At 41.5% G+C, this 15,151-nt stretch overlaps 1 protein-coding gene across 4 annotated transcripts in view; it reads right to left on the reverse strand.

Annotated features, from left to right (window-relative positions):
• Window positions 1-4,917: 4,917 nt before the first annotated feature.
• The window catches only part of trpm7 (transient receptor potential cation channel, subfamily M, member 7), a 191,139-nt gene continuing 180,905 nt past the window's right edge, over window positions 4,918-15,151 (reverse strand). For all 4 annotated transcript variants that reach the window (XM_072565434.1, XM_072565433.1, XM_072565435.1 and 1 more), the window contains one exon: window positions 4,918-6,115. In XM_072565434.1, coding sequence (XP_072421535.1) covers window positions 5,994-6,115 — 122 coding nt within the window. In that variant the 3' untranslated portion in view covers window positions 4,918-5,993. The remainder of the gene's footprint in view (window positions 6,116-15,151) is intronic.

Genomic DNA, 15,151 nt, shown 5'->3' on the forward strand with positions numbered 1-15,151 from the left:
GGTGACCTTATAGAGGTTTACAAAATTATGAGGGGCGTGGATAGGGTAAATAGGCAAAGTCTTTTCCCTGGGGTCGGGGAGTCTAGAACTAGAGAGCATAGGTTAAGGGTGAGAGGGGAAAGATATAAAAGAGACCGAAAGGGCAATGTTTTCACACAGAGAGTGGTACATGTATGGAATGTGCTGCCAGAGGAAGTGTGGAGGTTCATACAATTGCAACATTTAAGAGGCATTTGGATGGGTATATGAATAGAAAGGGTTTGGAGGGATATGGGCCGGATGCTGGTGGGTGGGACTAGATTCAGTTGGTATATCTGGTCAGTATGGATGGGTTGGACCGAAGGGTCTGTTTCCGTGCTGTACATCTCTATGACTCTATTTAGTGTGTAAGTCCTGCTCTGATTTGCTTTTCCAAAATGCAGCACCTCATATTTATCTAAACTACATCAGCCATCCCTCAGCCCATTGGCCCATTTGATCAAGACCTTATCGAGCTCTGAGGTAACCCTCTTCGCTGTGCACTACACTCCCAATTTTGGTGTCATCTGCCAACATACTAACTATAAGTCCTATGTTCACATGCAAATAATTTATATAAATTACAAAAAAACTGATCCTTGTGACACTCCACTGGTCAGAGGCCTCCAGTCTGAAAAATAACCCTCCACCACCACCCTCTGTCTTCTATCTTTGAGCTAGTTCTCCCTGTATTCCATGAGATCTAACTTTGCTTACCAGTCTCCCAAGGGGAACCTTGTCAAATACCTTACTGAAGTCCATATAGATCACATCACCATTCTGCCCTTATCAATCCTTTTTTTTACTACTTCAAAATTTCAATCAAGTTTGTAAGACATGATTTCCCACGCACAAAGCCATGTTGACTATCCCTAAATTAGTCCTGGCTTTTCCTTACCACCTTTTTTAAAACAGTGGCACCACGTTTGCCAACCTCCAGTTTTCTGGCACCTCACCTGTGACTATCGATGATACAAATATCTCAGCAAGAGGCCCAAGCAATCACTTCCCTCGCTTCCCACAGAGTTCTAGGGTACACCTGATCAGGTCCTGGGGATTTATCCACTTTAATGCATTTGTGATGGGACCTATCCCAGAATATTGAAGGACGCAAGAGGGCAAATTCCTGGAGCATTGACAGACATATTTGTATCCTCTTTGGCCACAGACAAGGTCCCAGAGGACTGGAGAACAGCCAGTGCTGTCCCATTGTTTAAGAAGGGTAGCAGGATAATCCTGGAAACTACAGACCTGTGAATCTCATGTTGGTGGAAGGGAAATTATTGGAAAAGATTCTCAGGAACAAGATCTATACACATTTAGAAGCAAATGGACTTATTACCGATAAGCAACATGGTTTTGTGCAGGGGAGATTGTGTCTTATTAACTTGATCGACTTTTTTGAGAAGGTGACTAAGATGATTGATGAGGGAAAATGGCTGATGTTATCTATATGGACTTCAGTAAAGCCTTTGCCAAGGTCACTCATGGCAGACTGGTACAAAAGATGAAGTCACATGGCATCAGGGATGAGTTGGCAAGATGGATACAGAACTGGCTTAGTCAGAGGAGACAGAGGGTAGTGGTGGAAGGATGCTTTTCAGAACAGAAGTTTGTGACTAGTGGTGTTCCAGAGGGATCAGAGCAGTTCGTAATTTACATTAATGATTTGGAGGGAAAAGTGCTGGTCTAATTAATGATTTTACAGATAATACAAAGATTGGTGGAGTTGCAAATAGTGAGGATCTTCAGAGGATAGATCAGTTGGAGGCATGGGCAGAAAAATGGCAGATAGAGTTTAATCCAGACAAATGTGAGGTGATGCATTTTGGAAGGTCATATACAGATGGAAATTATAGTGAATGGAAGAACCCTTAGGAGTATTGATATGCAGAGGCATCTGGGTGTGCAGGTTCACAGATCACTGAAGGTGGCAGCGCATGTAGATAAGGGAGTAAAAAAGGCCAATGGGTATGCTTGCCTTCATTGGAAGGGGCATTGAGTATAAGGATAAACAAGTTATGCTGCAGCTTTATAGAACTTTACTTATGCCACACTTGGAATATTGCACACAGTTCCGATCAGAGGATATGGATGCTTAGGAGGGAGTACAGAAAAGGTTTACCAGGATGTTGCCTGGTATGGAGGATTTTAGCCATGAAGAAAGTTTAATAGACTGTTAAAAATCACAACAAAAGGTTATAGTCCAACAGGTTTAAGATGAAGGGCTTTTGCCCGAAACGTTGATTTCGAAGCTACTTGGATGCTGCCCGAACTGCTGTGCTCTTCCAGTACCACTAATCCTTAATTGGAAGCACACTAGTTTTCGGAGCACCGCTCCTTCAGGTGATAGTAGGCCACTACCGCCTGACAAAGGAGCAGCGCTCCGAAAGCTAGTGCTTCCAATTAAACCTGTTGGACTATAACCTGGTGTTGTGTGATTTTTTAACTTTGTACACCCCAGTCCAACACCAGCATCTCCAAATCATAGATAGACTGTGTTTGTTTTCACTGGAAAGCAGGAGGATGAGGTACAACCTGATAAAGATTTATAAGATTGTGAATGGCATGGATAGAGTAGAAAGTATGAGGCTTTTTGCCAGGGTAGATGGGTCAATTACTCAGGGGCTCAAGTTCAAGGCTGTGTGTGTGTGTGTGTATGGGCGGGGGGGGGGGCTTTTTTTTTTCTTTATTCATTCATGGGATGAGAGCATCGCTGGCCTGGCAGCATTTATTGCCCATCCTAAATTTCCCAGAGGGAGGTTAAGAGTCATTGCTGTGGATCTGGAGTCAATTGTATGTTATACCAAGTAAGGATGCCAGTTTCCTTCTCTAAAGGACATTAATGAACCAGATGGGTTTTTCAGACAATTGACAACAGACTCATAATCATTAGATTCTTAATTCCAGATATTTATTGAATTCAAATTCTACCATCTGCATGGCATGATTTGAACCATCACTAGCCATCACCTCCCCCTGAATGGGTGGAAGCGTTTGGAAGAGATGTGAGGCAATTCTTTCTCACAAAGGGTGGTGAGTGCCTGGAACGTGCTGCCAGAGGAGGTGGTAGAAGCAGACACAATAGCAGCATTCAAGAAGCACTTGGATGATTCCATGAATAGGAAGGGAATAGAGGGATACAGATCCTGTAAGTGAAGACAGTTTTAGTATGGAAGGGCAAAATGTGTCAGTGCATGCTTGGGCCTGCTCTTGTGCTGTATTCTTCTTTGTTCAGTGTGACTCCCTTCCCCATTCTCCCAATAACCACACCCTCAATTATCAGCCCATTCACCTGTGCAGTGGCAGCATCCCTACCTCTGATCCAGACATGGGTTCAAGCCTCACCTGTTCTAGAGATGTCATAACATCTTAACACGTTGATTGGAAAATATCTAACCATCGTTCCCTGACAGTTATCACCCCCAAGTCACCTCAATAACCACACCATTCCCCTCAATTACACCCACACACTCTCTCAATAATTCAACTCCCAATAACCACTCAGCCCCAAATCTGTGCCACAAAAACTACTTGCCCTCAATTATACCCCCATTCACTACCCCAAAATCTTACCCATCCCTACCTCACACCCTTGCCCTCACCCCATTTCCCCAATTCTATATCGACATGATAACACTATAACTACCAAAGTTCCTTCAAAATAGATTAAATAGATGCTCCAAAAGGTCACAAATATTCAAAATATTCACAAAACATTTTGAGCAACTTCCAAGACTTTCAGACTTCTCAAAGCAGCAGCTAATTTGTATACAGCAAAGCTCCCATAAGCAGCAAGATGACAATGACCAGTTGATGTTGGTGTTGTTGGTGGTGGTGTAGGATGAATTGACAAGATAGTAATTGACCCGCTTTATGCCAGGGCCTTTGCAAACCCAGGATAATTGTAGCCAGAGCTGAGATTCCTTGAAGTTTGTGAATGTCAGTATGCATCACCCAGATCATCAAGCTGAGCCAGGAACCTACACGCACACAATGGGCTGGAAGGGCTGAAGATGCTGGGAGGAATTGTCAATGGCATCAGGCAATTTTCAAGGAACATCTTGCAGGATGTAATCAGAATATTCCCGATAATCAGCAAGCCCAGAAGCAGAGGGTCACAGTCTAAGGATATGAAGTAGGCCAACAGGATCATCTGGAATAGTGAAATCGACTTGAGGGCTAAATAGACTTTTATTTTCTGTTTCTTTCAGAGGGGCTTTTAAAAAGGAAAATTCTGACAGTTGAAGACAGGTCCAAATAATGGATTACAAAGTTAAAAATCACACAACACCAGGTTATAGTCCAACAGGTTTAATTGGAAGCACTAGCTTTCGGAGCGACGCTCCTTCATCAGGTGGTTGTGACCGGTGCCATTATCTTCAAATAATGGGGACAGGAGTAATAAAACTCAGGAATGGACACTTTAAGGTGGAAGTTTTAGGGCCAGAAGAGGTTACATATACGATATATCTTTGGGAATTCTGTAGGCTATCAGAAGTCATTGCCAGAGATACTCTGGTTACCATCAGCTCCTTCTACTTGTAACTAAAGCTGCTGAATAATATTCAGCAGAAACATCACAGACTTCTGATTTTATTTTGTATAATCTTCCTCTCATTGGTACTAATCTGATGTGATCTATAAATCTCTCAATATACGTATTAGGCTGGTGCTTGCTGTTACTAAGAGAGACCAGTTTGGTAAATGATGAGTATTGGTATTTAAACACCAGAAACCAGAGCCTAATGAAATTAATGAGCACCTGCTTCAAGATGCTGCATGTACCTCAGGCTCTTTTCACCAGCTGACCATGGCCAGTTATCGGAATACATCTTTAAAATGCTTCACAAGTGAACTCGAGACTGTGTTTTTGTGATGTATAGAGCACACATTAAGTTTATTTCAAAAATCTTTTATTAGATTAAATGTACAAAATCTATGCAGCATGATCCCACTAACTCTTGGTTTGCACCATCCAGCCTTTGTAAAACCAGTCATATTTTATTACAAGTTGTATTCGTGCCTTAAGAATAGTATCTATAAGATACATTAGATTAAAAATTATACAATTCTTCATATAAACACCCTTTTTAAAAATGACAATAGTACCTCTTTGTAACATAGAAAAGTTGCCCAAGTGCTACCATTTACATAAATATTTAAGGTAGACAGAGCATCTTCATGTTGACAATTCAACAGATTTGGGTCTCATTTCTTTGCATAAAGATAGATTGCAATCTGCCCATTACCATATTTACAAGGATTTCAATACTTTTTCTTTTAAATTCAATCTGCATGTACCACAATACTAGTATTACATCAAAGTGTCTACACAATTGAAATTCATTAAAAATCAGGTCACCAGAACATTCTTTTGACACCACTGGACAATGATCAGATATTTAGCATTCTTTTTAATTGATCGGCCTATTAAAACCTGTCTGATTGTCAGACAAAACATACGACAAGGATTTTTTGTAGGTAACTATGGTTTGAATAAATATTATTTGCACATTATGCGGCTGAATTTTACCAGTTTACATGGCTTTTCTTAATAAATTGATTAAAAAATTAAAATGCACGAAGATTTAAAAATTGGACATTTAACTGTTTAAAATGTTGACACTTCATTTAATTTTGCTTTTTATAGATTACTTCTGTGAAATGTATCTTTCTTCTATTGCTATCTGATCACTACTGGTCATTAACAATGTCAGCATATACTGCTTGTGTCATTGCTGGAATCTTAAGCAAAGACAGGTACAAAATAGTCAATTAACATTTCCATTGTACTGTCAACACATGATACAAAACTAGAGATATGCCACAAAATCTGTTACCATTTTATCTCAATGTACCATTCAAAGTTAGATTTCAAAGTTCCATCCACAAAACTCCTTCTGATCCAGTAACAGGTAACATTAGCAATTTCAAGTATCCAACTGGAGGAATCTCCTCCCTGTACCGTTCTCCTAAATCATCAAGTGGATTGAATTTCTTACATCTTTGGTACCACTGCCCGACTGGATTGCAACTTCCACTCCATCTTGAGACAAAATCATTTTGTCTGGTGTATAATCATTTCGCCTGATATCTAAGGGAAACACAGAAAATAAGATGGTACGTCTTATTGTGCGCTAATGCATAGCTCAAGGTAAGTGAAATGGAACTGGGGGGGGGGGGGGGGGGTGGGGGTGGGGGCGGGGGCGGGGGGAATCTGTACTGATGACGCAGTCTCCTGAACTGATTTGGAACCAGTGTTCTAGCGAAAAGGATAAACAAGTTTGTCACTAGGACTTTACACTTGTGAGTCCGGGGGGGTGGGGGGGAGAAGAGGGAAAGGGAAAGGGAAGTATGATAGTAAATAGCAGTGGGAGGTGTGCAGGAGGGATTAAGTACAAGGTAGGCTATGAAAGAAGTAAAAAGGAAGAATAACTTAGGAGATATTATTAGAGATGTTGGAAATCATGAGGGTAAGAAAGCTAGCAAAAGGGCACTTTAGCTGAATGCTCATAACAATCATAACAAGGTTAATGAGTTAATGGCACAAATCATCGCAAATGAATATGATTTAGTATCCATTATGGAGACATTGGTACAGGATGGTCACAACTGGGAGTTAAATATCCAGGGATATCAGACTATTCGAAAGGAGACAGGAAGGTAAGGGAGGTAGTGTAACTCTGATATTCAAGGACGACATCAGGGTGGTGCTGAGAGATGATACAGCTTCTATGGAGAATAAGGTTTAATCCATTTGGGTGGAAATTAAAAATTCTAAGAAGAAAAGTCGCTGATAGGCGTAGTCTATAGACCACCAAATAATATTACATTGGGGTGGGTAAAAAACAAGGAAATAACTAATGCCTGTAAAAATGGCATGGCAATTATCATGGGAGTTTTTAATCTACATGAAGATTGGGTGAACCAACTCTTTAGGGTAGCCTTGAGGAGGAGTTTGTTGAGTGTATCAGTGATAGTTTTCTTGGACAGTATGTAATAGAACCAATGAGGGAGCAAACTATCCGAGATCGGGTCCTGTGTAATGAGGGCAGGAATAATTAATGACCTCATAGTTAGGGATTCTCCTGGAAGGAGTAAATCACAGTATGGTTGAATTTAGAATACAGATGGGGAGTGTGAAGATAAAATCCAATACCAGTGCCCTGTGCTTAAACAAGGGAGACTACAATAGAACGAGGGAGGACTTGGCTAAAGTAGACTGGAAACAAAGATTTTATAGAGGGACAGTTGATGAGCAGTGGAGTACTTTCAAAGCGCTCAGCAAAAGGGTATTCCAGTGAAAATGAAGGACTACAAGAAAAGGAGGAATCTGCCATGTGTGTCTAAGGAAATAAGGGAGGCTATCAAATTGAAAGAGAAGGCATACAAATTGGCTAAAAACAATATTGAATTAGAAGATTGGGAAAATTTAAAGATCAACAAAAAGTCACAAAAGGAACTACAAAGAAAAGTAAAATAGAACATGAGAAAAAAAAACTAGCACAGAATTTAAAGACAGACAGTAAAAGTTTCTATAAAATGAAAATAAGTGGCTAAAGTAAATATTGGTCCTTTAGAGGACGAAGAGGGGCATTTAGTTATGGGAAAGGATGAAATGGCTGAGGCATTGAAGAGGTCTTTTGTGTCAGTCTTCCCAGTGAAGAACACTAATAACATGCCAGTCATTGACAAAGAGACAAAGGTAGGTGAGGACCTGGAAACAATCGTTATTACAGAAGAGGGAATGTTGGGCAATAATGGAGCTAAGTTTAGACACGTCTCCTGGCCCTGATGGAATGCATCCCAGGGTACTAAAAGAGATGGAGGGAGAAATAGCAAGTACACGGATGGTAATTTTCCAAAATTCGCTGGACTCTGGGGCAGTCCCTGTAGATTGGAAAACAGCAAATGTGATGCCACTGTTTAAATAAAAAGGAGGTAGACAAAAGATGGGGACTTATAGACTGGTTAGCTTAACCACTACAGTGGGGAAGATGCTCGAGTCCATTATCAAGGAAGAAATAGCAAAGCTTTGAGAGAGAAATTATCCTGCCGGGCAGAGGCAGCATGGGCTCATGAAGGGCAGATCATGCTTAACTATCTTTAGGAATTCTATGAAGACATTATGAGCACAGTGGACAACAGGGACCCAGTAGATGTAGTGCACCTAGATTTCCAAAAAGCCTTTCACAAGATGCAACACGAGAGACTGCTGCATTAGATAAAGGTGCATGGTATTATGGATTGGTTGACTAACAGGAAGCAAAGAGTGGGGATAAATGAGTGCTATTCTGGTTGGCAATCAGTTACTAATAGCATACCTCAGGGATTGGCTTTGGGACTGCAATTATTAACAATTCACAGAGATGATTTGGAGTTGGGGACCACGTGTATTGTGTCAAAGTTTGCAGATGAGTGGCAGAGCAGTGTGAAACTTTGCAGAGGGACATAGATACTTTGAGTGGGCAAAGGCCTGGCAGATGAAGTACAATATGAGTAAATGTGAAGTCATCCATTTTGGTAGGATTAACAGGAAAAAGGATTATTACTCGAATGGTAAAAAGTTGCAACATGCTGCTATGCAGAGGGACCTGGGTGTCCTTGTGCATGAATCACAAAGGGTTGGATTGTAGGTGCAACAGGTAATTAGGAAGGCAAATGGGATTTGTCCTTCAATACTAAAAGTGATTCAGTTCAAAAGTAGGGAGGTTATGTTGCAGCTGTACAGGGTGCTGGTGAGGCCACACCTGGAGTACAGCATGAATTTTGGTTTCCTTCCTTGAGAAAGGATTGACTGGCACTAGAGGGGATACAGAGGAGGTTCACTAGGGTGATTTGGAGTGGAGAGTGTTGGCTTATGAGGAGAGAGAGAAAGGATTATATTCACTGGAATTTAGAAGGATGAGGGGGATCTTAGAGAAGCATAAAATTATGAAAGGAATAGATAACATAGAAGTAGAGAGGATGTTTCCACTGGCAGGTGAAACTAGGGTAAGAGGTCATAGCCTCAAAATAGGGGGAAGCACGTTTAAGATTGAATTGAGAAGGAACTTCTTCACCCAGAGGATTGTGAATCTATGGAATTCCCTGCCCAGTGAAGTAGTTGACACTACTTCAGTAAATGTTTTTAAAACTCAGGTAATTTTATTTTGAATAATAAAGGAATTATGGTGAGAGCGTGGGTAAGTGGATCAGAGTCCACAAAAACATCAGCCATGATCTTATTGAATGGTGGGGCAGGCTCAAAGGGCCAGATGGCTTCCTCCTGCTCCTAGTTCTTATGTTCTCTTGTTCTGTCCTTTGTACAGTTGATAAGGAGTTGGCAGGTGGGGTGCCCAAGAGAGCAGGGGGTTTGCAATTCTTCACTCTGAAGTGTCATAACTAGATTTGAAATGTTAACTGTCTGCCTCTCCAGAGATGCTGCCAGACCTCCCAGATCTCTCCAGCATTGCACTGTTCCAGATTTCCAGCATCTGCAATATTTTACTTTTATGCAATTGTGCAACCCATCCTGGACAGTTTTGAGAGTTTTTCAACCAGTCAGTCAGTCAGAATGTTGCTAGCAGTGAACAGCCAAAAAAATATGCTGTACTATAACTATAGCCTTCTCAGCAACTATGTAAGTAGGGCGCTGAAACATGTGTACCATTTGAGTTTAATACAGAATAAAGGATACCTTGATCAGATCATTTCTCTCTACATTGCACAAATCCATGCATAGGCCAAAGGTTCTGAAAAGTGCCAGATTCCCTCAGATAAGGTTTCTCAAAAGTTTGAGCATGGTAAAGCTAGCTGCTTCATTTTGAGACAGTGTAGTAATGATCTTAGTGGTGTTTGGCACTAACAGGATGCTGCCAGTAACCACAGCCTGTCACAAAAACAAACAATGAGGTACCTGAATGTCAAAATTGGCATAACGCTAGGTATACAGGCCAGATATGCAAAAGGCCAGTGAATGATACCAAACATCATATCCTATTTAAAAACAGAAATAACTGCAGATGCTGTAAATCAGAAACAAAAACATGAGTTGCTGGAAAAGCTCAGTAGGTCTGGAGCATCTGGAAAGAGAAATCAAAGTGATGTAGCTAGGAAAGTGTTGGTTTATGTGCAAAAGATGGGGAGGTGGAGGGGGTAAGGAATAAACGATAGGTAGGGATTGAGCCCAAAGAGAGAGAAGAACAGTTGGACAGACAAAGGAGTCAATAACGATCTGGCTGGGAGGGTGAATCGCTGTTAATGGAGACTGTTAGGGGCTAACAATAGGTAATGTGTAATGGCACACCATGTGGTAACAAGCTAAATATCCTATTAGCTATTTGCAACAACTATGATACTGATCATATGTAACCAGTCCTTAAATGGAAAACTCTCAGACGCACACACACTGCAACTGTTTAAAATCAACAAAATAGATGAGAGCCATTCTCTGGTTCAGGTCTTAAAACAATGCCTTCACCAATCACTGTGAACCTGCCTAATTTAAATAAAAACAAAGTTTGGCAGTTAACTGTCAAACTTCATTAAATAGTGCATACTCCATGACAATGCCTCCACCAATTAGAAGATAGTGGGGACTGCAGATGCTGCAAAGTCAGAGTTGATAAAGTGTGGAGCTGGAAAAAACACAGCAGGCCAGGCAGCATCCGAGAAGCAGTAGAGTGGACATTTTGGACGGGATCCTTTATAAGGACCTTGTGGAATTCGTGGAAAAGGATTCATGGAATGTCTACGAGGTAGTTTCATTTGGAACAGCTTGTGATCGAGCCCACTAAGGAACAGGCATTTCCTGGTTTGGTGATGTGTATTGAGGCAGACTGGATTAGGAATGCATAGAGGGTAGTGACCATTAACTGGTTGAATTCAGCCTGCAGTTTGAGAAGATGATTAAGTCAGATGTCGTGGGATTACAATTGAGTAAAGGTAATGACAAAGACATGAGGGAGGAGCTGATCAGAGTTGATCAGGAAGGAGGCGCAACAGAAATTCATCCCAAGGAAAGAGAAATATATCAAAAGAAAAGACAAGGAAACCAAGGCTGACAAGGGAAGTCTGGGACAGCAGAAAAGCTAAAGAAAAAGCATACAATGAATGTTAATGGCAAGTCAGAGGATTGGGAGGCCTTTAAAAACCAGGAGTGTAACTAAAAAAAGCAATAAAGGTGGAGATGATGAAATAGGAGGGTAAACTAGTTAGCAATGTAAAAGATTAAAAAGTTTTTTGTTTAGATATATGAAAGGTAACCAAGAGCAGCAAGAATGGACAATGGATCACTGGAAAGTGAGGCTGGAGAGGTAATGAGAAAAAAGGAAATGGTGGAGGTACTGAACAGTGCTTTGCATCAGTTTTCACAGAGGAACATACCAACGACACACTAGAACTTTGAGAGTCAGGGACAGAGGTTAGTCTAGTGGCCATCACTGAAGAGAAGGTGCTGGGGAAACTCAAAGGTCTGAAGGTGGATAAATCACTCAGACCAGGTGGACTACATCCCAGAGTTCTGAAGGAGATAGCGGAAGAGATTATGGAAGCATTGGTGACGATCTTTCAGAAATCACTGGAGTCAGGGAGGGTCCTAGAAAACTGGAAAATGGCTAATGTAGTGATCCTGTTAAAGAAGGGAAGAGAGGCAGATGTCAGGAAAATACAGACTGATTAGCCTGACCTTCGTCACAGTTAAGATTTGAGTGTCCACCATTAAGGATGAGATTACGGAGTACTTGGAAGTGCATGGTAAAATAGGGCTGGGTCATCAAGGGGAGGTCATATCTGACCAAGCCAGTTGTTATGATCTACTTGGATTTCCAGAAGATCTTTGACAAGATGGGGCACAGGAGGCTGCTAAATAACAGTCCGTGGTATTAGGGCAGGGTGCTGCATGGGTATAGGGTTGGTTGATTGGCAGAAGGTAGAGAGTGGGGATAAAGAGGTCTTTTTCAGAATGGCAACCAGTGACTAGTGGAGTTCCTCAGGGGTTGGAGTTGGCACCACAGCTATTCAAGTTATACAGTAATGATCTGAACAAAGGAAATGAGGGCATTGTTACCAAGTTTGCAGGTGACAAAAAGATAGGTGGAGGGACAGGTAGTGTTGAGGAAGCGAACAGGCTGCAGCATTACTTACATAGGCTAGGGAAGTGACAGATGGAAAACACTGGCAAAGTGTGAGGTTATGCACTTTGTAGCAAGATCAGAGATATAGACTACTTTCTAAATGGTAAAAAGCTTTGGAAATCTGAAGCACAAAGGGATTTGGGAATCTTAGTTCAAGATTCTCTACATTTTAACATGCATGCTTAGTTGGCAATTAGGAAGACAAATGCAATGTTAACATTCATTTCAGGAGGTTTAGAATACAAGAGCAGAGATGCACTGCCGAGGCTATATAAGGCTCTGGTCAGAGTGCATTTGAAATATTGAGAGCAGTTTTGGGCTCCATATCGAAGGAACTATGTGTTGGCCTTGGAGGGGTCCTGAGGAGGTTTACAAGAATGATCCCAGGGAAGAAAGGACTTCTCATAGGAGGAACCGGTGGAGGTCTCGGAGGTTAGAAAGGCTAGGGAAAAGATGGAATCTCACTGAAGTTGATACAATACTGGGATTCCTGGATAGAGTGGACATGGAGAAAGTGTTTCTATGAGAAGGAGAAACTAGGGCACAGACTCAGAGTTGAAGGGATGACCCCTTAGAACGGAGATATGGAAGAATTTCTTCAGTCAGAGGGTGGTGAATCTGCGGAACTTATTGCTGCAGAAGACTGTGGAGATCAAGTCATTGAATGTGTTTAAGACAGAGATAGATAGGCTATTGATAAATAAGACGATCAAAATTATGAGGAGAATGCAGGTGTGTTTGAGAAACATTAGTGATGATCGAACGGTGAAGCAGACTTGACGGCCTGAATGGCCAGGTTCTGCTCCTCTCTCTCATACGCAGTCACCGTCATCTCAGCACAAATTCGGCTCTCAAGTCCATGTTGGGATCAATACAATGAAGAGTGATGTTGAAAGAACTAAAACTGAGTCCTGCTGAGCAAGTTATTGCCGTGTAAGTGTGCCACTTCATAGCACAACCATGCAATTCCCATGTCTTTATTGATGATTGAGAACAGATGGAAGGGCATGGGGGTGGAAAAAAGACACAATGAGTTGTCAAGATAGAATTCAAGTCCCACGAAGGTGGTAGAAATAATTTCAAAGTAACTTTCAAAAACCAACTCAATATATGCAGGAAGAAAACTAATTTTCAGATTTTGAGGGAAATAACATGGAAATAAAGTGGACTCTTTGAAGAGCCATTCTAGATATTACAGGCTGAAGGGCATGTAAGATTTCATATTTCTAAGTATGTCCACTCAAGAGGTCTGTATTTGGTGTGAAGGTGCCACACCACAGTCTGATGGAATGTGGCTCTGCAACAATGAAGCAATAAAAACACTTCCTTAAACTCAGTTCTTCAACAAGTCACACGAGGTGTCAAAAACAAAAAAGTTCATTTTCCACCAATTTGTTCAGATCCAACAACTTCTAGTCAGATCAGCAATGAACTCTTTAACAGATGTGCAATCTTTTCTTTGTTTGCACCTAGTCTCCAAAGTTTAAATCTTTTGTATGGTTGATAAATTAGATTCAATTACTGATTCAAGAGAAACTGTTTTCACCCATGGAATGGTCAGATTGTGGAGCTTGCCACCATGTGTAGTAAACAACTTCATGGCACTGGTTCTTTGTATTTTAACTTCCATTTGGGAAAAGGTCAAGTGTGATATTTGGGATACCAACTGTAAAAGGGCAAGTTTAAATAGGTGGAGGATATTTTCTCTTTGAACAGAGAGATATGTATAGAAACTGACATAATTAGTAGGGTTAGGAACTGTACACGTGTAATGCTTCACTTTGGAATAAATCTGAACTGAAAAAAAACAGAATTCTGGCCTTGAATGTTAATATGAGGTATGGGGATGGATCATATGAAGGACCTAGTTGCACCCATGGAATATATTCTTGTGCACTTATCAGTTTCTCCAGAGTAACTTGATAATAATGAATAGGAACCCCAGATTAAGCAGAGGGCAGTGGGACTGCAGTGAATGCTGATAAAGATCGCCAAATGTCTTGTTCCAACATAAACCTTAAGCCAAGAAATCTGTGTTGGCCTACACTATCAGTTGGAGGATTTGAGCTATTGGGAGAGGCTGAATAGGCTGCGGCTGTTTTCCCTGGAGCATCGGAGGCTGAGGGTTGACCTTATTGAGGTTTATAAAACCATGAGGGACATGGATAGAGTAAACAGACAGGTCTTTTCCCTGACGTGGGTGAGTCCAGAACTAGAGGGTATAGGTTCAGGGTGAGAGGGAAAAGATATAAAAGGGAAAAGATATAAAAGGGACCTAATGGGCAACGTTTTCACCCAGAGGGTGGTGTGTGTGTGGAATGAGCTGCCAGAGGAAGTGGAGGAGGATGGTACAATTACAACATTTAAAAGGCATCTGGGCTAGGTACGTGAATAGGAAGGGTTCAGAGGGATATGGGCCTAGTGCTGGCAAATGGGACTAGATTAGGTTAGGATATCTGGTCGGCCTGGATGAGTTGGACCAAAGGATCTGTTTCCCTGCTGTACCCCTCTATGATTCTACGAGTAACTACTTTAATCATTCTTTTGTTTCTGGTATTTACCCAATCTCCCACACAGACCAGGAATCTTTCAGATTCAATCATTGCATTGAACAGTTCTGGATACCACATCATTTTGCAAGCATAGACTAGTCTTGGAGGACTCTTGTGGTGCAGTGGTAATGTCCTTACCTCTGAACCAAGAAACCCAGGTTCAAGTCCCATCTGCTCCAGGAGGTGTGTAATAACATCTCTGAACAGATTAAAAAATATCCTCAGTGCTTGGGAGCCTCCTGTGAAGCGCTTCTCTGATGTTTCCTCCAGCATTTGTAGTGGTTTGAACCTGCCGCTTCCGGTTGTCAGTTCCAGCTGTCCGTTGCAGTGGCCGGTATATTGGGTCCAGGTGGATGTGCTTATTGATTGAATCTGTGGATGAGTGCCATGCCTCTAGGAATTCCCTGGCTGTTCTCGGTTTGGCTTGTCCTATAATAGTAGTGTTGTCCCAGTCAAACTCAT

The sequence above is a fragment of the Chiloscyllium punctatum genome, chromosome 48 (assembly GCF_047496795.1).
Source record: "Chiloscyllium punctatum isolate Juve2018m chromosome 48, sChiPun1.3, whole genome shotgun sequence".
NCBI lineage: Eukaryota > Metazoa > Chordata > Chondrichthyes > Orectolobiformes > Hemiscylliidae > Chiloscyllium > Chiloscyllium punctatum.